Here is a 27,777-nt window from a genome sequence, read left to right on the forward strand (position 1 = left end):
GACCACAGACCACATCTCAGTACCAATGCTTTCTGGCTGGTGTTTTGGTCACTTGAATGTTGGTTGTGATTTCACACTCATGGTAGCATGAGACAGACTCTACAACCCACACAAGTGGCTCAGGTAGTGCAGCTCATCGAGGATGGCACATCAATGCGAGCTGTGGCAGGAAGGTTTGCTGTGTCTGTCAGTGTAGTGTCCAGAGGCTGGACGCACTACCAGGAGACAGGGCAGTACACCAGGAGATGTGGAGGGGGCTGTAGTAGGGAAACAACCCAGCAGCAGGACCACTACCTCAGCCTTTGTGCAAGGAGGAAAAGGAAGAGCACTGCTAGAGCCCTGCAAAATGACCTCCAGCAGGCCACAAATGTGCATGTGTCTGCACAAATGGTTAGAAATTTGGTCTGAGTGCCCGACATCCACAGATGATGGTTGTGCTCATAGCCCAACACTGTGCAGGTCGCTTGGCATTTGCCACAGAACACCAACATTGGCAAATTCGTCACCAGCGCCCTGTGCTCTTTAGATAAAAGCAGGTTCACACTAAGCACGTGAGAAACGTGACAGAGTCTGGAGACACCATGGAGAGCGATCTGCTGCCTGCAACATCCTTCAAAATGACCGGTTTGGCTGTGGGTCAGTAATGGTGTGGGGTGGCATTTCTTTGGAGGGCCGCACAGCCCTCCATGTGCTCGCCAGAGGTAGCCTGACTGCCATTAGATTCCGAGATGAGATTCTCAGACCCCTTGTGAGACAATATGCTGGTGTGGTTGGCCCTGGGTTCCTCCTAATGCAGGACATGCCAGACCTCATGTGGCTGGAGTGTGTCAGCAGTTCCTGCAAGATGAAGGCATTGAAGCTATGGACTTTCATTTCCACTGCCCTATTGAAAGTGATCCTATTGCTATCCCTTTTTTCAGGGCAGCACTTGAACCGAAGATACGGATATGTGAACTTGGCAAACAATATCAAAGAAAGAGGATCTGCAGCCATCAGATTTGGCTATTTTTTTTTTATATTAAAAGAAAAAAAAATATATCACATAGGAAAGCTGTGCTAGACCTTTACAGTCCCTCCTCTACATCTTTAAAGAGGACCTGTCACCAAGTCAAAAGTGGTCAGTTTTAGCTTTTATTTTATTCTTCTGCTCGACTATTCCTCTTTTTGGTTTCTTTTTAATTCACCATATGATCGCAGAGATGCAGGTCTTTTTAGTTAGTGCTAATTTTTATAGTCTTTACAAGGAGGCGTTACTCACAGGATTCTTTGGGAGAGGGTCTTTAGGCTGCTCTACATAATTACCCTGTGAGCACCACCACTTTGGGAAAGAACATAAAAAAACTGCACCGAACAAAAAAGTCATATAACGCCAAAACCATATGCCGAATCTTAAGAAAAAGAAAAAAAAAAAGAGCGAAAAACTGAATGCCTCAGGAATAAAACATGAGCAATAACTGGCCACTTGACACATCATTGTTAAACACTACCATATAACAATAAATGGAATGTACTAACAGACCGGCAGTGGATCTTTTAACTCAAAATTACTGTGTCTAAGTACATCTGGGTAGTCCCTCAGACCGTGAACCTTGACCATCTGAACCATGTCAATCTGGTTGGTGTATTACAGTACTACTACTATCCCCTCTTCCCTGGGTGGGGTAAAGGTACAGACTGAGGGTGGATTCTGGAGCTAAGGCAAAGTACGTAGCTCCGGCATCTTCACCATCAGAAGTAATCCGGGGAACAGGGTGAGCTAGGGCGCCCCTAGCATTAGTGACAGGGAAGGAGACACCCTACTGCAGAGACGTGACAACGGGTGTATAAATGTAAACTTTAAAGGTAATCTGTCAGCAGTATGTCATCCCCCAAACTCATCATATGTGAATGTAGCTCCTTCAAAAGACAAGTGCAGCAATACCATTAAATCAGCATTTGAATTGATATGCAAATACTATGGTACATCTGAAGCCTCTGTCAGTCCAGCTCTATTTCCCACTCAGTGCTACCTCCTCCTGTTTGATTGACTGTGTCTTTGTCTGAAGTCACACAGTATAGAGGCTGTCAGCCAAGCAGGAGGCGGCGGCGCTGGGTGTGAAATAGAGCTGGAGTGACAGAGGATTCACCACAGCCATTTGTATATCAATCCAAGAGCTGATATCTCAGTAAGGGAGGAACGGTTTGACGATGCAAAGGTATGGGTTGACTTATGCTTGAAAAAACTGCATGCATATATAGTTTGGGGGTGAAATCCTGCCTACAGGCATATTGTCTTAGTTAAACTGAGCGCATTTGGTCTAGGCAAATGTTGCAGCCAATACAGGCTGGTTTTTAATTCCGGATTTATTGAAAGCAGAAGACATAGTACACAGATACATATCTGCAACTAATATATCACTAGTCCAGGCTATGAAAGGACACCCATCTGAGTGATTTCTGCCTGTTCAGCAGTCGCATAAAAGTATATATAGATTTCTAAATGTTCTGATTGAGACATTAGCTCAGAGCTGGAAAATCCAGCAGTAATGCTGGTATTACTGAGGGAAAAAAGAATACCGACAAAGACCCATTCAGTATGGATAATGCTTGGAAAGCTGCCCTCAGCTTTATGAACAAAGGCAGATTGAAGAAACATGCTTGAAAAAGAAAAGCATTGCTTACAAAGGAAAAGTGCTCAAATACAATTAACATTAGCACAGTTCGGGTTTACAGTAAACATATGTTTTCACATAGTAATCTGTAACAAAGACGTAGTAACCTACAGCAGAGGCCATCATCCAGAACGGCAGATACTCACCTGATTTCAGTGCCCTGTGCATGGGCAAGCTATTCCAGGGGGGCTTCACCCATGAATCTCTCCTTATAGTGAGGTGTGACCATGCCACATCATTGCATTATGTACATGATGTTGAGAACTTACACTGGCATAACCGGAACTGAAGCCATGCCTGACAGAACTGTGATAGCCCTTCATATGGAGGCATGGCGACTACATATCAATATGCCCAATCCAGTCATATAGTACATGCAGTCCTATATGTGAGGGGAATGTAACGGAGCAGAAAGGAAAAACAATGCTCACATTGATGGAAAGTTTTGTAGAAAAAAAAATCAGCCATTTTAATTCAAATTCCTGCTCTATGCTTAAGAGTCCAGTGGGCGGTCTTATCAGTGAAGGACTACTGTATGCAGGTAAGGCGGACAATGAACTGGACTGTCACAACGCTATGTCCATGTTCAGCCCCTTCTGCTCTATAGCACAATAAACTAGAGATTTCCCACTCCCCAAAAAGGTGATTTAGACAGTCTTTTGCTGACTAAGGTCTCTTTCAGACATCCGTGATTGTTCACTTACTTTAAAACATGATCAGTTTCTTCAGTGTTTGGCTAATCATATATTTTTTTACTTTTTTTTTTTTTTTAGAGAGAAAAAATTTATTTTTTGTACAAACTTTCTCCTATCCACTACTGTGTAAATCACAGCCAGTGCATGGATCGTACACTGATGCCATGCATGTGCAGTCTGATTTTCATGGACCCCCATCACTTGTTCGAGTAATTTTGATCTATCACTCATGGCAAAGAAAAAAAAAAAAAAAACACTGATGTGTGAATAGCACCATGCACTTTACTGGGTATGTGTTCTATATGTGAAGCGTAGACTGACAAAGCCGAGACTGATCAGTGAGGTGTCGATCCATGAGATCACATACACAAGAGGCTCGGGATGGCGCCGAGAACAGCTGAAGATGGCATCTAGTAAGAATTTTACTAGGGGCAAGGACAATGCATTAGTTATACCACTTTGGTGGTAAAATAATAAAAAGACCAAGCCGGGTGGTGCTTTCAGTGGCGTGCACCTCTTCAGTAAGGCTGCTCCTTTCCTGCCACCCACTTTTGCAGAATTTGACGGGTTTTCGTAGCCACGTACTGTTTCATGCCAACCTTGACCATTTTTGGGGAGCCATTTGAAAATGTTGCGACTTCTGTCATTTTCTATCACAGGGTTTTACTACAGGGTTTTTTTGGGGGGTGAAGGGGGGCCATTGATGAATTGCCCCCATGCACTATGGTCAGGTTACATAGAAAGGAATCGTGAATTGTGTTTTTCTTATAGAACAACTAGACCCCATACTATTTATTTTAATCTATATTTTCCAAAATCTTAAAGGGAATTCGTCAGCAGGTTTTTGCTATGTAATCTTAAGACCGCATGCTTTAGGGGTTAAATACAGATTTCGGGCATGTCCTTCTTATCAAGCTGGGACACAGTGGCTCCCTCCTGGTGCAGCAACACCCCCTTCTGTGACCATAGCCATTGTATATGGAGAGCCTGGTGTGGGCGGGATTAGCTTCCTTAGCTCTGCTTCATTCGAAATTAAAATTGTGTGCGAATGGCTGCACCCAGAAATATAAGTGATACATCGCTGGATTCAGCTTCTCTTTGCCTAAAAAACCTGCTGACAGCTTCCCGTTAAGACACAAACTAAAAATAGAAATCGAAACAAGCATTCTCCAACATAAAAATATAGGACAGGATAAAGCCCAGAATACACAGACAACGTTAGCGCGTTCTTTTCCTTCTCTTACAGACAGCTGTATGACAATATCCAAGCACCACTGTTTATTACTACAGAACCTTTACAGGTTTCAGGAAAACATTCTGTTTTTAGACTGTTCACCGTCTGCAAACAAATTGTTGTTTAAGATCTGCAGTATGAAAATCAACAGTGCAGAACATGCAATCTGTTCCAACTGCAGACTGAAGAAAAAAAAAGCATAGAAATGAAAATAAACAGCATCACAATGTGGAGTTTAAAGCAAGGAGGAACTCGAGTATATTAAAGACCCTTCTGCAATAAACAAAGTCAGTGACAGTGTATAGGATGGCATTCTGTAAAGTGGGGAAAGTTCAGCGCACTACACCCCAAAAAAATTCATTAAAGTAACCCATTTGTAATAAACAATGTGCTTACATTGGACATCTTTTGTCGTGAAAAAAAAAATAATCTACAAAAGGAGTTCAAAGTCCTTGTAGATTCACCTTAACCTTTTCCCAAATGAATATTTATCCTACTACTTGTGGAGAAAAATGGTAATTTAAGAGCCTGTTTAGACAAGACGACTGCGCTTCCAATGCCAAAATAACGATCTGTAATACATTTTTAAGTGCACAAAGGCCGCCATTCTCGGCAGCACTCTGCCCTGTTTACAGAGGACGAAGTGCTGCTGAAAACAATGATTTTTAATCTTGAAACTCATTACTCCGGAAGAACAAGGTTTTTGGCTCCATGGTAGTACATGATTATCAGAAAACGAGAGTTTGTAGGAATGATAATCATGTGCAGTGAACTCACACTTAAGGCCCCGTCACACTTAGCGACGCTAAAGCGATCCCGACAACGATACGACCTGTCAGGGATCGTTGCTGCGTCGCTATGTGCTCGCTGGTGAGATGTCAAACAGTGAGATCTTCCCAACAACGTTGTGTCGTGTCGTTGGTTGTTGTGACCCTGTCACATGGCAGCTATTATGACGATTCAGACCTCGATGAGGGACGTCCTGTGTGAACGAGGTCGTTGGTAAGGTGTCAAACACAGCGATGTGTGCTACCCAGCGGGACCTCAACGATCAAAAAAAGGTCCAGGCCATTCCGACACGACCAGCGATCTCACAGCAGGGGCCTGGTCGCTGCTACGTGTCAAACATAGCGAGATCGCTACTGAGGTCGCTGTTGCGTCACAAAACTTGTGACTCAGCAGCGATCTCGCTAGCGACCTCGCTTAGTGTGACGGGGGCTTTAGGCTCTATCAGCTGGGAAGATCAGACACCCACACCAATTAACTGATTAAAAGGGGCAGATGGCGCTTCGGTGAAAGTCGCCTCTTTGTGGTTTACCCAGGCACAGTTCCATCCACTTTGTACTGCATACTACACCTCCGTCCCATTCATACAAGTTGAACTAAGATGCAATGAAATGCAGTACCAGGCACAGCCACTACAACATGTACGGCGCTGTGCCAGGAAAGCACTAAAAAGGCCCTTCAATCAGCCAATCAGTAGGTGAGGCGGGAGTCAAATCACCACCGATCTGAGGACCTATTATAATTGCGTCCAGAGAAACCCTTTACTTTTGTACAACATGTTAATACAATCTTTACAACATATATGGATCATCATGGGGCATATAACGTCTGAAATCAATATACCGTCCATGGATATGGAAAGTCCTCCTGGGAAACCAGGTCTCCAATAACGTAATACCAGAGAACCCCTTACAAAATAGATCAAAACTATAAAATGTCTTCTTTTTTGTTATTAAAATGGTTTTGAAATAAAACAGAACATGTGTCTCCATGGTAACAGACTACAAACCAACTTTGTAGTCGGATCTTGAAGTCACTCGTGTTCATCCTGAGGCTTTTTTCAGACATCTGCGATCTGTATCGTAAGTAAAAACATGCACCATTGTTCATCTGTTTATTGGATCAGAGTTGCATTAGTGGTTGGTCAGTGTTACCGTCAGTTTCATCAAGGATTTTTCATGTATGAAAAAAAAAAGCAGCCCACAAAGCATCCCCTATTTATTGCAGTGCTAATTATTTGAAGTGCACAGATTGCACACTGATGCCATCCATGAGCCGTCTGTGATTTTCAAACACCCATAGACATATTGGTAATTTTGATCCTTAACTCGGTTCAAAAATGAACATGTCTACATGACACTGTCATGGACATATGGTTGACAAAAAAATAAAACCAAGAATCATAGAATGATAGAGTTGGAAGGGACCTCCAGGGTCAGTGTTCAACTATGTAGTGAAAAACACAACGAAAAGTGAAGAGCACCAAAGACTTTAATGGGCACGTGTTCTTTCCTTGAGTTGTCTGAACAAGTCTTACCAATTTTTGCATTACCAAAAATTAGTGTACAAATGGAACGCAGCATGGCTGATAAATTATGCTCCCTCCTCATGGAGACACAAAGGTTTGTAAAGAAAAAATATATATAATACTATATCACTTTATGCTTCATTTTAGAAAAAAAAATGGGACAATAAACCAAAATTATTTGAGAAGGTACAGTTAGCCAGTCATCTGTGCTGAAAGCAATAATTTACAATGTAGGTTATATGCCCACCAGGCGATGCCGGGCTAAAGGGATTGTACCGTTTGCAGCCAGGCACTATATTCAAGTAATTCCAGCATCCGGGAAGGAAAGGGGTAATGGCCTTTTCACCTCCTACTTGTGCCTGAAGAGCTTGCAGCAAATGTTATTCATGGCTGAACACATCTTCCCAGATCTGTCTTTTTTATTGGGGAACTTCACAGGAAATAAAAGGTTACTTTTTCTCCATTTATAACCCTTAATTGACTACCAGTATTCTCCTGCGGTCAAAGGGGCACAAAACAGAATAAGAAATAGCCCATTAAATGCAGGCCACAATCAGAACATTGCACTCTACCTCCGTCAGCAAGGATCAGAGAGTGCTGATTTCCTTGTTAAAAGACAGAGGCATAATTGAGGCAATATCTTCACTTCAGATTGATTATTCCGCGACCCTTATCCACATCTTCACTCAGCAATTTGAATTTTAATGAAAGTAAATGGAATAATTAGCATTTCAAAGTGTGTTTGATACACTGAATAAAAGAGGAAAAGACTTTTATGTATAATCTATACACAAAAGAAAAAGCATTTGGGAGGGGGCGAATAAGAAAAGTACAGTTGTAGTGCCTTCATTAGAATAACTTAGCGGCTCGCACCAGCTGTATAATTATAGATGGGAATAATGTGTTATTAAACTATGATTTCTCACCTCCGCATTGTGATGCCAAACAGACAAGATTGCATTGTTTCCTCGTCTTTTCTATAGCATGTAAACAAAATGACTGCCCAGATCTGCAGTCTGACAGAACACGTGAATACAGCTGCCGTTACCAGACCTAACATATGGGAGAATTTACTTTACTTATCGCCGCCATAAGGGAGAAAATATTCCAGTCATGTCAGCACCAAAGAGTGAATTCTGGTGACGTTCTCTCACATTGACTTATAAAATGTGGCCTACACCGTGTTGGTGAGCTATTTTATGGTTAATACATGGAGAAAAAGCATCAAGGATGGTCGTAAGACTGCCATACACCTTCAGAAGCCATCAGCCAAATGAGCGTTCCTAATGGACATCCAAGCATATGGAAAAGGCCCCCAAATGTATTAGATAAAAGTTAGCGGTATCCACGGATTTCGATAGGATCAACCATTTAAGGTGTATGAGGGGCTTCCCAATTGTCTCCCGAGAGATGTCAGAGGTCATGTGGATTGGACTGTTGGAATTCAATGAGCCAATCCTTTTGTTCAACAGGGAGAAAAGCCGCTGCCAGACGGTCCTGCCAGTGGCTCTTTCAAAGAGCACAGGAAGCTTAGTGTAAATGGCCAGCTTATCTCCCAGGAGAACAAAAGGAGCAAAATGCCCAATTAGTTCTCTCCTACATTGGTGTATGGATGTCATTAGGTTGGCCTAACACATAATACACAATAGATTCAATCAACTTTAATATGTATGGCCGTCCTTACATTTGGCCTTTTATTGGAGAAAAACATATCTAATTGGTTGCTATTGGCAACATGAATGTTTTTGACCTAAACTATTCTTCATGACAAATCACCATGAACACGAACCCTGTGTTTTGGTAGCAAATGCATCAGAAACCTTCAATGCACTGTGTGCCACAGCTCTTAGCGCTTCATATGTAGTACACGAGGCTATAGTGTTTCAGCAAAAAAATAATTTGAGAAAAAGATTTACTTGAACGAGAGTGTGTGAGTGTGTGTGTGTGTGTGTGTGTCAGTGTGTGAGAGTGTGAGAGAGAGAGAGAGACAGAGACACTGAGTGAGTGAGTGTTATTAGATATACACACGAACAACCATCCATCCATACATACATACACCCACACCTTTATGAGCCCACTTGCCGCTTCATGTCGACCACTTTCGAGTGGGTGCCTAGCCTACTGTATAATGACACTGCAACAAAGGATCAACATCTGACGATTTCCCCCCTCTCCTATTTTCTTGAATATTGGAGTAAAAAAATATAAAAAACTGGCCAAAATGAAAAAGTCTAAAACAAAAAAGGAAAGAACTAAAATAATGAATAAACTAGAACCAGCATCCGGCACGGGCAGAAACGATGATGAAAAGAAAACATACCCCAATGATTGCATTCAGCTCTGCCATCGTCACTTGTTTGGCACGTTCCACAGCTTGTACCACTTGTTGTTGGTGCTATTAAGAGAAGAAGAATTTATAATTTACTATGACTTTTTGCTCGCCGTTTCCAGATACCTTTTAGCTTCTCTTAAGTAAAGCAATGGGCATTTTTCCCAGCTGCCAGCTCTCAGGAAGCCTCGGTGTGGAGACGACCACAGTACGGCTACTGTATCTGCCTCGGCAGCACTTCCTAGTGTTTATTTCTCGAAATTCCTCCCCGCAATATGCAAACATACTGGTGACTGCTTGTTGGCTTAGGCTTTCATTGCAGATAGTGCACAAGTTAACAAGGTGTGGGGAAAGATCCTGCCATAAGGAAATAATTAGAGAACTTTAATCAACATTAACCTCAACCTTTCCTCTAACTGGTACCCAAAGTAAACATCCCCTGCTGCAGAGACTGCGGCTCATATACACAGCGCTATGCTGAGCATACATGTCCCTGCATGGGCAATTTCCTTCATGACCTCATCAAATAGCAGGCTAGAAGTGGTTTACCACAGATCAGCAGGGAAGAGTGTAAATGCCTTAATTGCTCCTAGAATGGATTACCATTGTATGCTCTATTATTGCACTCAGCCTTTTAAGAGCGATCTACAGGGCAAACTTCAAAGGAATCTTTACAAAAAGGAATACATCAGTAGATCGGTGATTTTTTTTATACAGTTGGCATGAAATATATACATAGGGGGCTTAAGTAATGCAGTGACGTAGCTAATCCCCCATAAAAACGCAGTTATGGGAATCAAGAGTTTCTGCTCATCTGATTTAAAATAGGAGACGGTCTTACAACCATAAAAAGGCATAAAAAGGCATCCGAGAATGAATAGGTTAAAAAAAGGAATAAAATAACACATTTGCTGTCATTTTAATTAGGTACTTTTCTCAGTGCAGGCATATAAGAGTTGGAAGCAACAGGATTGAAGTATTGGTTAATGAGGCGGAATTAAAGTCAGCATGGGCCAATTAGGAGAATTATGGTACAATCTGTTCAATGAAATAAAATATAAAAAAAAAAAAAAAGAGAAGGACCAAACACATTCTATCTATAATACATCAAAGACATATGTGGTCACAGGACAGGGCAGCTAGCTAGGTCCCCTCCCCGCAGAGCTGACCTACAAAATCAGGCCCCATGACCATAACTGGCGGCCATTCTTGCTCATCAATAGCAACAACACAGTCAGACACTTTAAAAAAAAAAAAAAGACTTGAGAACGGTAAAGGCACTTCAGGTCGCTTTTTCTGCTAAAAATCATAATGTGCGATTGGCACAGAATCTTAAGAACATTTGGGATCAACACCGACTAATCTGGCCGTATAGATCAGAGCGAGGTCGGAACGCAGTGCACTGGCCGGCTGCTCTCCGTGGACTGCCCAAACGTGACAGCTTCATGTATTTCTACACCATTTGAGTCAGGAGAGCCGCCGGCCAGTCTGTGCACTGCGTTCCAATCTCGCTCTGATTTATAGAGCCATGTGGCTGCGCCCTTGGTAGTATGCCAATTTTAAAAACAGACAGGACAGAGATATCGCAGTCCATGCTTGGACCATGAATGGAGGATGTGTGAAACTGCCCCAACACTGAATCATTTTTTGGGCAGGAAAACAGTAATGTTACCCACATAAAGCATCTGTTAACTATGTGGCAATTAATATGAGTATTTTGAGTGTAAACTGCTGTTCGCCAGCCCAAGATCAATTGCTATTCACATTTCATTTTTCCTGATAAGTCAACCCGTTCTGTAAAGGAAATCTGAACCAGGTTTCTGCTACTCCATCTGAGAACAGTTTGATGTAGGCAAAGAGTCCCTGATTCCAATGATGTATTACTTACTGGGCTGCTTGCTGTAATTTTGATAAAATTACTTATTTGCTGCCGATCTACCAGGTCTCTGAATGAGGACCTCTGCAGCATTTTACACGGTCACTGTACATAGGCAGAAAGCTGGCTATCAGCAGTTGTAGGGGTGGGGTTATACAGAGCTCATGGATAGGCTTGCCTACATGGCAGCAGGTTTACTAGTCCTCTAGTGATAATCTCCCCATAAAACAGTGGTTTTATCAAAACTACTAAGCAGCCGAGTAAGTGATACATTGCTGAAATCAGGGTCTCCTTCTCTACATTATGCTGTCCTCAGATTAAATGGCAAAACCCTGGTGAGATATTCCCTTTCCCCATACCGGTAACAATCCAGCAGCTGTCGGTTGTACACTATAGCTGACAACTTGCTGCATTAGCTACAATCAGTGTTTGCACCGTCCAAACCTGTTTAACCCCTTAGATGCTGCTGTCAATAGGGACTACATCATTATAAATGGTTAAAAGAGCGTGGTGTTTTCCTCTTTATCCCAATTGGTGCCCTCAGATCATGATTGTGTGGTTCTGTTGTTTGCCATGGCAATTCATGACCAAATAGTGGCCTTAGAGTCTGACGGCTGTTGTAACCTGTTCAGAAGTTAGCGACATTTAGGTGGTAAAAATACACATTTTCATTTCTGTCATGTCACTTTGCATTAATTCCTGAAAATCACCTGAAGGGTTAATAAACTACTCGGCAGCAGTTTTCAATATGTCAAGGGGTGCCGTTTTTAAAATGGTATCACTTTTGGGGGTTTCCCAATATATAGGACCCCTAAAGGCACTTCAAACATGGATAGGTCCCTAAAAAAATAAATTTTGTAAATTTCCTTGAAAAAATGAAAAATAACTGCTACATTTTTAAAAGTTCTAACATACTAACAAAATAAAATAACATTTCACTAATGGTGCTGATGTAAAGCAGACGTGAGGGAAATATTAGTTATTAATGTTTTGCTGTGGTATGACTATCTGGATTAAAGGGATAATCATTCAAAGTTTGAAAATTGCTAATTTTTTAACATTTTTCTTAAGTTTCTGATATTTTTTCATAAATAAACACAAAACATATCAACCTAAATTTACCATTATACAAAGTGTAATGTGTCACGAAAAAAATAATCTCAAAATCACTGGGATTTGTTGAACTGTTCCAGAGTTATTACCACATAAAGTGACACTGGTCAGATTTCAAAAATTTGGCTCCGTCACTAAGGGGTTAAAGTCAGTGCACATCCTATTGGGATTTCCATTGGTTCTGAAACAGAGGTGCGAACATGAAGACTAAATCCACATAAGTTTAATGTACATTATACATTTTTTTTTTTGCATTGAGTGGCACTGAAAAGCAAAGAGCACCTTAGTGTAACAGGTATCTGAAAGACATGAAAAGATATCGTGACTTCTTCCCTCCCCATCCTTTTTTTATCTACATTTTCTCCTATACAACAGGTGAACACCACATAAATTCACAAAATAGCCAGGTTGTAAGCAAGAGTCGGCGAATTGAAAGTAAGAATGCGGCAGCTGCAGAAACTTGGGCGAACAAGCAGTTGGCATTGTATACAGGTAGACCGTTCTTGGGCAAATGAACAGCCATTTAGTCATGTTAATTGCCACGCAGTTAACAGATGCTATGTTTTGTAGGTGATGCTGCTGTTCTGCAAAATTATTCAGACTTAGGCCGGAATTCACTCATCGGACATTCACGGTCCAAGTAGAGATATCTGGGCCGGGTACAGGTCTCCTGACCTAAATTCAGTTCGGGTCAAGACACATACGGCTGGTCCATACTTGGGACATGTAAAGAGGTCCCGTCACCAGAAGTGTCCAGAATTTCGATTCATGCTGTTCCCAAGATTTCTGTTTTCATCTTTTTAAAAAAATGTACCATACGGTCCCCGAAATATGGACCGTTTGAGGTGTTTATCACTGGATTCTCAGGGGGAGTGGGTATCTTCGGGCTGCCCTGTACAAGTACCCTGTGATCATGCCTCCTTGGTAATAAAAATTAGCACTAAAAAGTCCCACATCTCTGAAACAATATAATGGGTATAAAAACAGAATACTGAAGGGAGCAGTGAAAAATAAAATACGAGGCAATATAAAACATGATTGCTGGGGTCCATTGGGACCTCACCATTCCTCAAAATAGGGCCTTAAAAGTCTCACGCTTTAACGGAGCGTGAGTGCGCACACGTGACCACCGCTTTATCTACTTTGGAAGTGACAAATAGTACAGTCAATTACAAAAAACTGATGGAGAAATACTTTTTGTTCATTACACAGAATAGTTTTGGGGGGTTTATCAAGGCAAAAAGGAAAAAAAAAAACACACAACATCACAAAACCAAATGCACACTGACTGTGTCCACCAATTTTTGTAAAGGATTTCAAGAATATTTTCTGTATTAATAATTTCCATGGCCTTTTCTGATCTTTGCAGACCCCTGCAACTATGGTACTTTGATATTCCCGGGTACTGAAGTCTGGGTACAGGGAAATCCCTGCTCTAAATTCCATGTTGGATTTTTCTGCCATGGTCATTACTTGAACTCACCTTCTAAGATATTACAGATGTCAAATCAATTGTGAAGGATAAGGGTACATGCCCATGAATGGGAGGTGCTGCGGGTTTCACGCGGAGTACTTCTGCAGAGTCAAGCCTGCAGTGGCCAGATATTACAGCATAGTGGACGGAATTTCAAGAAATCCCATGGCCACCGGCGGAGACTGACATGCGGCGCATCTTTCCAGACTGCAGCATGTCAATTTCTCTTGCAGAGACTCCGAAAGAGAAATGACATCAATAGAATGTATTGTATGCAGTAAACACGCATGGTTTTGTGAACACATACAGATTCACCTGCGTTCAACAGAAGGCAGCGCTTTAGAAACAGCAACCATGCGCCATGTCCAAAGTGCTGCTAGTTCCGGATCATGGGCACCCGGCCTAAGAAAGCAAAGCTAGCGAACGTTGTAATTATGGTCTAGCACACTTTAGGTTACTTTCACGTATTTGTCAGCCAAACAAAACAAGGTACCGATCTGCTCATTAGGCCACGTTCACATGTTCAGTATTTTACCTCAGTATTTTACCTCAGTATGTGTAAGCCAAAACCAGGAGCGGAACAATCAGAGGAAAAGTATAATAGAAACACGTCACCACTTCTGTATTTATCACCCACTCCTGGTTTTGGCTTACAGATACTGAGGTAAAATACTGAACTTGTCCTTATATTACCCTGGGTTTATTTTCCACTCCTGGTTTTGGCTTAAAAATACTGATGCAAATAAAGAACTCAAAGAGCGTATACCAATAGTGTAAGTGTGACGAAAATCTGGCCATTGAGGCTTCAGACGCAGGACTGAAGAAGTGGCTAAGAAACGGGCAGATAACCGATGCTGGCCTTCCATCTAATATTCCAGCATGATCTCATTTGTCTGTTTAGATGCGAGGGCCATTTTGGAACCACACAACTACAATGCTATAAACCACTTTCATTCATGTGAAGAGCCCCTGAATCAGACATGGTTTAAAATCAATTTCACTCCAAGGTCAGTGTTAGGAGGTGCACCTGGGCGTCTGGTTTTGGATTCCAGTGCTGACCTGTGTCAATGGAGCGGCAGCCATTGAGCTCAGCAGCTCTGAGAGGGGTTTCCATCTAGACATGCAGAATCAGCAAGCTCACCTATTGGCTGCCGCGCTGTCATCTTTATTGTCAGCACCGCAGCCAATACCGGACACCCTGGTGCAGCTCCTGAGACTCATCGCTGGTCCCAGAAAGGAGAACAGCTTCAAGATTTTTTTTCTAATAGGGGACAATCCGTTAATGTTTCAGACAGTTAGAATTATGTTGTCCCTTAAGGACACGGTACAGAAAAAAAAAAAAAAAAACCTGATGGATTCCATTACTCTTTTTTTTTTTTTTCTAAGAAAAAGCAACGACTTATGATAAACTGTTTTACATATGAATCACTTTTAGCGCATCTTCCAAACCCCAAGAAAGAACAAGATGAATAACGCCCGCTTAAGATTAAGGAAATCATGGCTTTGGAAAAAAAAAAAAAAGAAATTTCTACTTTGTGACAAGTTAGCATTTTCCAAGAAATGGTTAGCCAAAAATGACATTTTGCTTACCTTAAGAAGCGCTAGCATTTGTGGTGCCTAAGCTCACTTCTGCCAGCATTTAATGCCTATCATCAAGAGAGCAGAACGCTTCCCTACCTATCCTGGCAATTTTTCAATCTAGTCTATTAGACGCCATTCTGACAAACAGTCATAATTCTGAGCAACACCGAGCGCACATGACAAGCAAACAGCTGCATTACGCTTCGCACATTATAACATTTCCCACTATATAAGTGCATGTAAATTATATTGCTCCGAATTTTAATAAGACGCTGTGGATGAAATGAGTGGAGCAGCAAGAAAATGAAAAACAAGCACCGCAAGATACGGGAGGTAGGGGAAAATACTTAGAGGATTTTTTTTTTTTTTCATAACTCACATGTCATTTAAATGGCATTACTTAGCTAGGTGACTACAAATGAAGCTCGCTTACCTCTTGGGACAAAAAAGGAATGACTTGTGCGCAGATAGCATTCAGTCTCTTGACAATTTCAGCCTGCAGAGATGAAGAGAGAAAAAAAAATGAAATAAGAGCTTTTCATTAAGGGAAAGCATTTCACTACCCCTTTTTTCCACAGATAGAATGTATTAACATTTGATATATTAAATTATGTATACCAACTGCATCGCCTCTAAATAAACACCTATGAAGAGAGCGCGGGCGAACCCGGCGCTGTAAGAGGAACCACTAGTCTGCAGTAGGTGGGTGGCTCGTGTCCAAAATGTTCAGCTCAGCAGTATGGTAATAAGGCCAGATCTCGAAAGTTTTTGTTGCAATGAAAGGCACAGCCAAAATTTCCATTCACTACTTGCATTTTTTTAAAGTCTTTACTGCTAGATCAGTAGACCATTGAAAAACTGCAGAGGTTGCCAAGTCAGCCTTGAAACCTGACAGTGACACATTAATGAGCACATCCGCGTGGCATTTGACACCATCCAATGAGTTAAGGGCTCAAGTATCTATAGCTTATCTAGCAAGCAGCTCAGAGACTGCACAGGAATTACAAAGAGACAATAAAACTAATACACGTGGGCAGTGAAATATCAGCCGCTCATTACATTCATGGAATAAACACGCAAAAAAGTGACGAGTCATAGACGCTCAATATATAATGTATGGCACGCAGAAATACGCATAATATTATTAACAGAGGGTAGAAGGAACATTACAGATTCAGCCCATTAATAGTCGTTTGTCAAAATTATAAGCTTATGAAGCTCTTGCTATAAGTTTCTTACAGTCGGCATGTAGATGAGCGGTTAGACATTTATAAGCTTAAAAAGGAACGTTCTGCTTTTTACATGTCTTGTTTAGACCTCGATCTTACATAAAATAAAGTAGCAAATCATAATATCATTGCGGGAGGTCTAACGTGCGGGTCCAAAAGCATTATATAGACATTGGTTTCTGTAGTAGACTTCTGCCTGCCTGTAGCCACCACCTGGGGGAGCTCAGGAGCTTATGGTATACGGATTTTTTTTTTTTTTTTGAGAGCAAGCAGTAAGCTCTATCTAGTGGTGAATACAAGTAATCAAATTATTACAGATTAATAATTAAAGTGTGCGTGGGGATCTGGAACTCTGCAACAGAAAATGGAGGCCCATACAATCCTGCTATGAAATTCATTCAGTACAGAATATTAGACCTACAGTGGGGGAAAGTAGTATTTGATCCCTTGCTGATTTTGTAAGTTTGCCCACTGACAAAGACATGAACAGTCTATAATTTTAAGGGTAGGTTAATTTTAACATTGAGAGATAGAATATCCAAAATAAAATCCAGAAAATCACATTGTATAAATTCTATACATTTATTTGCATTTTGCAGTGAGAAATAAGTATTTGATCCCTTACCAACCATTAAGAGTTCTGGCTCCTACAGACCAGATAGACGCTCCTAAATCAACTCGTTACCTGCATTAACCCCTTCATGACCACGGGTATTTTCGTCTTTCGCTCCCCTCCTTCCCAGAGCCATAACTTTTTTATTTTTCCGTCAATATGGCCATGTGAGGGCTTATTTTTTGCGGGAGGAGTTGTACTTTTGAACAACATCCTTGGTTTTAGCATGTCATGTACTAGAAAACGGGAAAAAAAATCCAAGTGCTGTGAAATTGCAAAAAAAAGTGCAATCCCACACTGTTTTTTTGTTTGGCTTTTTTCGCTAGGTTCGATAAATGCTAAAACTGACCTGCCATTTTGATTCTCCAGGCCATTACGATTTCATAGACACCAAACATGTCTAGGTTATTTTTTATCTAAGTGGTAAAAAAAACAATCCAAACTTTGCTAAAAATAAATTAAAAATGAAAAAAAAATTGTGCCATTTTCCGATACCCGTAGCGTCTCCATTTTTCGTGATCTGGGGTCAGGTGACGGGAGTCAGCGATGCACGCATTTCCGGCTGGATGTGCTATATAAAAGCCGCTGTCAGCGTTTGACAGCGGCATTTAACTAGTTAATAGTGGCGAGTGAATGCCGATTCCACCCGCCGCTATTGAGGGCACATGTCAGCTGTTCAAAACAGTCTGTCTTACATAATCACCTTTATAAAATACTCCTGTCCACAGAGACTCAATTAATCAGTCAGACTAACCCCTACAACATGGGCAAGTCTAAAGAGCTTTATAAGGATGTCAGGGACAAGATCATAGACCTGCACAAAGCTGGAATGGGCTACAAAACCATACATAAGACGCTGGGCGAGAAGGAGACAACCATTGGTGCAATAGTAAGAAAATGGAAGAAATACAAAATGACTGTCAATCGACATCAATCTGGGGCACCATGCAAAATCTCACCTCGTGGGGTATCCTTGATAATGAGGAAGGTGAGAGATCAGCCACAAACTACACAGGGGGAACTTGTTAATGATCTCAAGGCAGCTGGGGCCACAGTCACCAAGAAAACCATTGGTAACACATTACGCCGTAAAGGCTTAAAATCCAACAGTGCACACAAGGTCCCCCTGCTCAAGAAGGCACATGCTCAAGAAGGCACATGTGCACGCCCGTCTGAAGTTTACCAATGAACACCTGGATGATTTTGTGAGTGATTGGGATAAGGTGCTGTGGTCAGATGAGGCAAAAATTGAGGTCTTTGGCATTAACTCAACTCGCCATGGTTGGAGGAAGAGAAATGCTGCATATGACCCAAAGAACACCATCCCCACTGTCAAGCATGGGGGTGGAAATATGTTTTGGGGGTGTTTCTCTGCTAAGGGTACAGGACTACTTCACAGCATCAATGGGAGAATGGAATGAGCCATCTACTGTAAAATCCTGAGTGACAACATCCTTCCCACCACCAGGACATTAAAAATGGGTCATGGCTGGGTCTCCCAGCAAAACAAATGACCTAAAACATACAGCCAAGGCAACAAAGGAGTAGCTCAAAAAGAAGCACAATAGGGTCAAGGAGCGGTCTAGCCAGTCCCCAGACCTTAATCCCATAGAAAACGTATGAAGGGAGTTGAAGCTCCAAGTTGCCAAGCGACAGCCTCAAAATCTAAATGATTTAGAGATGATCTGCAAAGAGGAGTGGACCAAAATACATGTGTGTAAACCTCAGCATCAACTACAAAAAAAAAAAAAAAATCTGACTGATGTGCTTGCCAACAAGGGTTTGGCCACCAAGTATTAAGTTGTGTTTGCCAGAGGGGTCAAATACTTATTTCTCATTGCAAAGTGCTAATAAATGTACAGTATATACTGTAATTTATACAATCTGATTTTCTGGATTTTATTTTGGATATTCTATCTCTCAATGTTAACCTACCCTTAAAATTATAGACTGTTCAATTCATGTCTTTGTCAGTGGGCAAACTTACAAAATCAGCAGGGGATCAAATACTTATTTCCCCCACTGTATTTATGAAAAAATATGAAAACTGTAAAAAAAAAAAAAAAGTCTGAAAAGTAACCATTTAACTATTAAAACTGAGGAGTGACGTGGACATTCAGGAGAGGTACACACTATGTCTATGCACCTAGCCTACAGTATACAGGAGTAGGTTTTCCGATGTATACAATAATGTCTTGATCGAGCGCTGAAAATGATAGAGTGCTGGAAGTGAATGTGAACCCTTTTTCCGGAGAAAGGTATCTCTCTCTACAGCTAACAAAGAGTCCGGCTGACAGAGGAGTGAGTCCTTACGCTCCCAGCAGGGATATAGCCCGTTTCAATGCAGAGTGGGGCTCAGCTTCTTAAGGAGACCCCAGCAGCATGCGATACTTGGCACTTCTCGATACTCGACCAAGTATCGAGCAGTGCCAAGCAAGCCCGCCCATCAATAGTCACCACAGGAGACTAAAAGGGTGTTCTGGCCTCTGTCTGGCCGGTAAGTACCTGCATACCATTTGTTTAAAGGGAAACTGTCACCTCATTTTGGCCCAATAAACTGCGGCCACCGCCATCAGGGGCTTATCTACAGCATTCTGTAATGCTGTAAATAAGCCCCCAATGTAACCTGAAAGATAAGAAAAACAAGTAACGGTAGATTATATTCACCCAGGGGCGGTCCCGGTTCGGGTCCGATGGGCATCGCAGGTCCGGGTCCGGCGCCTCCCATCTTCATACGATGTCGTCATCCTCCTTGCTTCTGTTGCAGCTCCTGTACAGGTGAACTGATTTGCCCTGTTGAGGGCAGCGTAAAGTACTGCAGTGCGCCGGGCCTCTCTGTCCTTTCCCGACGCCTGCACACTGCAGTAGTTTGCTCTGCCTTCAACAGGAGCCGCGACAGGAAGCAAAGAAAAGGATGTCATTGCATTAAGATAGGAGGTGCCGGACCTGGACCTGAGATTCCCATCGGACCGGAGATGCCCATCGGACCGGACCACCCCCTGGGTGAGTATAATCTAACTTGTTTTTCTTATCTTTCAGGTTACATCGGGGGCTTATCTACAGCATTAAAGAATGCTGTAGATAAACCCCTGATGGCGGTGGACGCAGTTTATAGGGCCAAAAAGAGGTGACATTCCATTTAACTGTATAGGAAAAAGAACAGACTAAGCTTCCCTATACGGAAGGCCACTGCAAAGAAACATACACAATGCCGAAAAGCAAGATACTATGAGATATACTTTAACAGTTGGTCTCTATAGTGGACAGATGCCTTGCATCCATCCTGACTGTGTCCACTCTCGGGCGCATATCTTCTGGGCGAATGTGGCCAAAAAGGATCACAGATGTCCGTGGACCAAGCTTTAGAAACCATTAGTCAAACAAAATGGTTATGTTTTTCAGTGCTGCTGATTTGCTAAGAGGGATCATATGACAGCATGCAACGTTGCAACCAAGCAGAGGTTTAATTTTCAGATCCCGTTCGCAGGGGATGGATCAGTGCCTGTAAATCTATCTTGAATTTTTTTTTGCAGTATCAGGTCCTTTCTAAATTAGGAGAAAGGTGAAATGTGGTTCAATAGTAGTCTAGGTTCACATTATTACAGTGCTTTACGCAGAACACTACGTTGGGGCTTCTGCCAGAAACCTCGACAGAGCCGTTCGCTTGGATGAAGTGGATGGAGTCACTTTGGACACAGTCTGACTTCTCTGCAGGCACTGTTAAGTTTTTTGAAACACGCAAAAACATGTGGCCTGACACATTTGTGCATGTCTGAAAAAGACAAATACTGCCGGGGTGGAGGTCAGAGTGTCCACAGTGACTCTGTTCACTTAATCCAAACTAACAACTCTGTCAGTGTTCCTCTCGGAATTCAGTTTTTGGGGAATACTGACAAACATTAATGTACCGTTGTGGTAAGCAGAGAGCACTGTACTTCTAGCTTCTGAAGTCACCTCACAATTTTACCACTAAGCATCTGTAACACCTCAGGTTCCTGGTTGTTACAGTGGCATTGCTTTCCTCACGGGGAAAGTGATGTCATGCTTGGAAGCGAGGAAGGATCCCTTTAACAGGTAATCAGCACATGCAACACTGTTCTGACTCCAGAGCAGAAGGGGGAGCTCTGAACCCGGTTTTAGGGGAGCTTCCCTAGATATAGACATATATATTCTGGTCTGGGGGAGGAGTTAGTTAGTCTGCCAGAGGGACAGAGCAGAGAGGAGTCAGTCTGTGAGCGAGTCTGAGATAGGAAAGGAGGGGCCGTGCAGACGAGAGGATCTGCAGCTCCTGTGAGGAAAGCAGGGGCCGTGCAGACCAAGTTCTGCAGCTCCTGGAAAGGATAGAAAAGGGATGGAATAAGTTGTAGAGCGTGAAGGAGGAAAAGAAGCACAGGAGAAGGAGCTGGAGGGGAGCTGCGACTGGGCTCCCTCCACGGTGAAGCGCAGATACCGGTAGCCGGATGACCGAGGTAGTGGGGGTAACTTAATGCCCCACAGAAGAAACCAGCAGACAGCTGGATTTCAAGTCACCTGTCCACCATAAATGGCACAGTAATGCATAGAGCCCGGGTCATAATTAGAGACCCTGTAAAAAGGCTTGAGTTACCTGTCATAAGAGTAGTGTCCTACGTAAAGGGGGACAGAGAGAAAACGAGGACCTTGTGAGAGGCCTAAGGCAGCAAGGGATTACAACACTGTGCATAGAGGAAGGCTTCCAACCCCACCTGGTAGGCGGATTCCTGAATCGCTTCCAAGCCGGCCGGACCATACCAGCACCTGTGATCTGGTACCATGGATGGCGGCTGCCTTACACCAGTAAAGAGGTAAAGAGGTAAAGAGACTGCAACCTTGTGTCCTCTATTTCTTTCTACACCATCTACCTAACAGGGAGCCCTGGGGACCCCAGCTTCACCTGTGGGAAGCAATATCATCCCTGCTGCCATAACATCACCCCAGTGGACCCCTTTAAGCAGTGTCAGTCCCCTCTGACCAAATACCACAGGTGGCGTCACGAACAAACTTTATTCAACAACCCCTTAAAGTCATTTCCCTTTTGACGCCCAGGGCCACGGACCGCGTCGCTGCCACCGTGACTACCCCTTTAACAACGACCGGACCCGGTACCGAGTACCCCACAGCCCTGGCGGACGCTCCACTTCACTTCCAAGTTAATTGATTAGTGTCACATTAAATTGCTCATTTTTAACGGCTTCTGTGAGCACATATTCTCAATACGAAGAGAATTGTTAGTCGCTGCCAGGCGCCAACACGGATGACTTGTCTATTTGGGGGCACTTTTGGCAACTCAGATGGCTGGGTCTAAAAGCTATCTAAAAGACATTAGGAAGAGCTAGGTGGAAGTCATCAGTTAGCCCAGTTTCTCCCATCCATGATTCACGATCCGTTAACAGGCCACGACGTACAGACTGGCCTGGGTTCTCCTGACCCAAACTAGTAACATTATAAGGCAGTTCAGACCTTGTGGCCAGTACGTAGTAAGGCTGTGAAACACTGTCCCTGGCGGCTTCTCCTTGCCAGTGGTCAGTGACTGACAGGTCTCTGCGTAGACGCACACTTCGAGAAGCCACCAGGGTCCAGCTTGTCCGACTAGTCTACAGCACGGCTCAGTCCCAGCGGCTATTAAAAGTATGTTTCCCTCTGAAACACTGCAGCTTTTCAGAGTCAAACATACCTGGCTGAAATAATACAGCCGGTGCCCAGTATATGCTGCCCATGGATTGGGCAGCATGTACCAGCCTTCAGATTCACTTTAAAAACAGGCAATGAATGGTTTCACCTCAATACAAGGTACAAAGATGGACAATCTGGCCAACATTGCATTTTACAATCTAAACAGATTGACACTATCTGGGCTTAACAATTAAGAGTTGGAAATAAGGAATACAGTATACCGAGGGATGTATACACGAGAATATTGTACACAGTTACATGTATGCCTCAGCCCTACTTTATTATATAGACAATTAAAACATAACATTTTTATGAAAAATTGTTAAAAAAAATACATCAAACTAAGGAGAAAATATGTTCGACACTGAAAATGGACACAGCGCGTAAAATGCCCATGCGTTTTATGGGATTAAGTTATTACAGTAGGAGAAAAAGATGTTCCACAAAGCGCATCTCTCAGACTTATAAACAGCTTCAGACCCATAGCTAACCGCAGTGAACATGTCATATCGCCACAAACACCTTTGAAACACTTCAGAAGCATGCAAGGCGCATTCAAGTGTCATTCTTCCCCGTCAGACACCTACGGCGTAACAGAACTAGAAAGAAAAGAGGTTAAAGAAAAAAAATAAACTAGGCCGGTGTCTTAAAGTGTGTGATTTCACCACTTCCTTAGCAAAACCTAAAGATACACCTTTCAAATCTACCAATAGTACATGCTCTGTATCTATTCTCATGTGTCTGTACAAGTAATGAATAGTTGTTTTTTTATTAGCCTTTTTATTAGCCGAGTAAACATTCATCTGTTTTTCAGGGGAACCTGTCAACCATTTATGCAGCATGGAATTAGGAGAGGCTCCCTTATTACAGTTACAGAAAGCCATGTTTTACTCTGCAACGTAGAAAGTCTAAGGCTATATGCACACATTCAGTATTTGGACAGTTTTTTACATCAGTATCTGTGAGCAAAAACCAGGAGTGGGACAATCAGAGGAAAAGTATAATAGAAACACGTCACCACTTCTTTTTTTACCACCCACACCGAGATAAAAAAAACTCAAATACTCAACGTGTCCCAAGTCAAAAATAGGTTTGGGGAAAGGAGCGTGGGTATGGTAACCTCCAGCTTCTCCCAGTCAGGCTCGGCATTGGGAACACCCATCAATGAAGCCAAGATCGGCGGATACAAGCCAGAGGGTGCTACCAACTGGACTCGTTACCGTAACTAAACAATTTCAGCATTTTATAGCAAATCATAGCTTTTTCTGTAACAAGAACCCTTCCCCGAACTATCCATGGGAAGCCTGTACAACAACAGTCGCACTCAATAAAGGAATTTTTAGAATTTCTCGTTAATCAAAAAAACGTGATTTCTTTATTGTGAACAAACACCAAAATCAGGGTATCACCGCAGTGTTTCAAGGTAGGTAACGTTTCGACCCACAGGGTCTTTCTCAAACCTTACTTTCAGAGGTAGATACCGAGAAGAGGGCATAGATCCCTGTAGAGATGCAGAAGTCCCGTTAGGGGCTGTAGTGTGAGGAAATCCGGTGTCTGCGGTGATCACCGCAGACACCGGATTTCCTCACACTACAGCCCCTAACGGGACTTCTGCATCTCTACAGGGATCTATGCCCTCTTCTCGGTATCTACCTCTGAAAGTAAGGTTTGAGAAAGACCCTGTGGGTCAAAACGTTACCTACCTTGAAACACTGCGGTGATACCCTGATTTTGGTGTTTGTTCACAATAAAGAAATCACGTTTTTTTGATTAACGAGAAATTCTAAAAATTCCTTTATTGAGTGCGACTGTTGTTGTACAGGATTATAGTTTGGAGTATCCCTCCATGTTCAGTCTGCACCAGCACTAGCGAGAGTGCACGTCTTATCCTTCAACACTATCCATGGGAAGGACAGAATGAAACGGCGGACAGGTTCCCTTTAATCTAATCTATTGAAGAGGGTCAATGACTAAGATTATCATAGTGGGTGACAATGCCCTAGGGACAAATGTTAATTGACGAGAGACTTTTTAATATCTCACAGTCTTCGCAGCCCTTTAACCTCCCACCACTTCATATGTTGCCTTAGTAAATTTGGCATCCCCAGAGATCAAGCTATAGAGACTTCTGGAGTTCATCCTACGGGGCGTAACTTATTGTATAGTAACACTTTGGAAACGCGTTCCTAATGGTCTAGGGTTTTGAAAGCAAGGCTAAAACTAATGGCGCAGAGCCCAAACTGCTTTTCCAGCACAGCCATTAAAGGATGTAGGTTATTGCTGTTGTCACCATTGATATTTGTCATTGTAATGTAATTAGGGCCCTAAAATGATGCATTACAGCCCTTGGCACAACTTCTATTAAAATCCTTTCTTCTGCTCAGTGAGCTGCGACCTGCTTTCTGATGAACAACAGACAGACAGCTTTAGGGAGAGGAGAAGATTCATCCAATATACATACATTTGTCTCCTCTCCCCCCAACCTTCACGACTGATGCAAAACATTACCACCATACTTTAAAAGGTGGGAGGGGGGATACAAAATAAAAATTATATAAAAACATCCATGCTTAGGAATGTCTGTCTAGCCTCTAGAAATTCTGATTGCATCTGATAAATCTTGCTTGACAACAAATCTGTAGCCTGCAAACCCCGGAATTCTAATCTGCTATCCATCAGTTGATGCCAACCCAATCAAATTTGTAGGTTATGTGGGTCATGCATCCGTGAGCACATACATTCATAAAAGACATGGTTTATCCCAATCCAAATTTCAAAAAGCTATTAGGCCTTGCTACATTTTCTAATGCCGTCCGACGCATTAAGATCCTTCCGTATCAACAGCTGCTAAATGATGGCTTCTAAATGCAGTGTGGCGATAGAAAACCCTCACAATACCCTACGTAGAGAAAAGAAAGGAAGAAAAAGAGCAGATCTAATCGATTATGTCCTTGACAGAAAAATAAATAAATAAAGGGCATTCTACCCGTATTCCTTTTATACTGTATCTCATCATGCATACATTTGACAAAAAATAAAAATCTCACGCCATTTGAAAATGAAAAATCAAACAAAAGCGTTGTCAACTGCTCAATCAATATAGCATTTCTGCTTTGAAAATGCACATCACTGCTCAATGGCAAGTCTGTTAAGGAGAAGAAAATATATAATACAAGGTGTGGGAATAGGGAGGGGGAGAGAGAAGGAAAATCAATAGGAGGAAATGGCAACGCTGTTACATATACTACTGAAGCCATCCAGATCCTGATCCTCACACCTCTAAATGTGACAAAGGATGAGAACAGCATGGGTCAAATCGATAAAGGGCCATCTTCATTTAACAAGGTATGTTTCTGCTGGCTTGTCACCAAGAGGCTGGAGAGGGCTGTAACGACATACTTCACTGCCAAGTCCAAGTACATGAAATGATGGTCCCAATGCCATTGTGCGCTTCCTATGCCATGAGGCTACTAACAATTTCAAAGCTTTATATAGAAGATACAGGCTCAAATTGGGATGTGAAGAATGCTCCATACAAGCCCAATACAAAAACGAGAACAGCAGAAGCAGACTCCAATCTCTAAAGGTCTCTCTAGCTCTTCCTATACTATATACACACCCCTGACAGTTATAGAAAAGAATATGGTCAATTTTCAGTGTAAAGACAGACACTGCGGCGGCTTATTTTCCCTGGGACACACAATCAGTGTATTTCGAAATTTAATATGGATGATCTATCTTTTCCCCCAAAGCATCTGCTGTCAGGAGAAAGTCTGGTGAATAACACCAATACACACTCGATTCCACAGAAAAAACACTTTTAGCTGGAAGAAAACATGCAACTGATGCTGTATGACAATCACTGTTCCCAGCTTTCTATAGGAAGATAAAAGATCCGAAGAGGACAGTCTCATCCAAAAGAAGAAAAAAACAATAAGAACTGGGAAGAAATTCACTCTCAGCACACCCAAAACATTATATCCAAAAGTAAATCAATTTAATGTTGCTAAGTAAACAATTCAAACTCTCAATCTATTACAGGAATCTGTCAGTAGGATCAGCCCTCCTAAGGCTACTTTCACACATCCGTCTTTTTAGATCCGTCACAATGCGTCGTTTTGGGAAAAAAAATGCATCCTGCAAATGTGCCTGCAGGATGCGTTTTTTTCCCATAGACTTGTATTGCCAACGGACCGCGACGTATGGCCACACGTCGTGTTATTTGTGCACTGGATGCGTCGTATTTGGCGGACCGTCGCAGCGAAAAAAAACGTTCAAGGGAACGTTTTTTCGTACGTCGTGTCCTGCATTTTAAACTGCGGCCGTAACACCACCCCCTCCTCCCTCCCTGGGAGTTTACTATGGGCAGCGGACGCGTTGAAACACTGCGTCCGCTGCCCACGTTGTGCAGAAAATCACCACTGTGTCGGTACGTTTTGTGACGGCCCCGTACCGACGGAAGTGTGAAAGAAGCCTAAGCCATCTATATGGCCATGTAGGCTATAGGAATCGGGATAAAATGGTACCTTTAGATCTGTGATCCGATATCTTAATCCGGAACAATCCACATTTTTCTTACTATGTAAATAAACTGTCCAAATCTATAGGTCGGACAAAAATCTCCCTGAGAATCTACCTCCATAGCTTATTTTAAATGAAAGGGCATTACTATTGTGAGACATGCAATAACTGACAGTCTGCGCTACTGATTTACGAGTCTCACATTGGTAAAGCCCTTTTTTATTTAGACCAAGCTATGGAGGTAGATTCTCAATGTGATCTAGGTCCGGCCCTTAGATCTTAACAGCTCATTTACACATATTAAGAAAACACCAAGGTTACTTACCGGTAGCCGGTTTTTCCGGAGCCCATGACAGCACACCTGAGAGAGGGATCCGCCCAGTCAGGACAGGAAACCTACTGAAATAAAAGGGCGGTACCTCTCCCTCGCTTCAGTTGGTTTTCAGAGCATGAGAG

The 27,777-nt window shown here is 42.4% G+C and overlaps 1 protein-coding gene across 3 annotated transcripts in view; it reads right to left on the bottom strand.

Annotated features, from left to right (window-relative positions):
* LOC143760030 (transducin-like enhancer protein 4) overlaps positions 1-27,777 on the bottom strand; it is a 174,821-nt gene that overhangs the window by 122,883 nt on the left and 24,161 nt on the right. For 2 of the 3 annotated variants that reach the window (XM_077248999.1, XM_077249000.1), the window contains exons 5-6: positions 15,701-15,763; positions 9,215-9,289 (exon numbers count right to left, since the gene is read on the bottom strand). In XM_077248999.1, coding sequence (XP_077105114.1) covers positions 9,215-9,289; positions 15,701-15,763 — 138 coding nt within the window. The remainder of the gene's footprint in view (positions 1-9,214; positions 9,290-15,700; positions 15,764-27,777) is intronic. The other variant, XM_077249001.1, reaches the window with a different exon arrangement.

Source organism: Ranitomeya variabilis, chromosome 1 (assembly GCF_051348905.1).
Source record: "Ranitomeya variabilis isolate aRanVar5 chromosome 1, aRanVar5.hap1, whole genome shotgun sequence".
NCBI lineage: Eukaryota > Metazoa > Chordata > Amphibia > Anura > Dendrobatidae > Ranitomeya > Ranitomeya variabilis.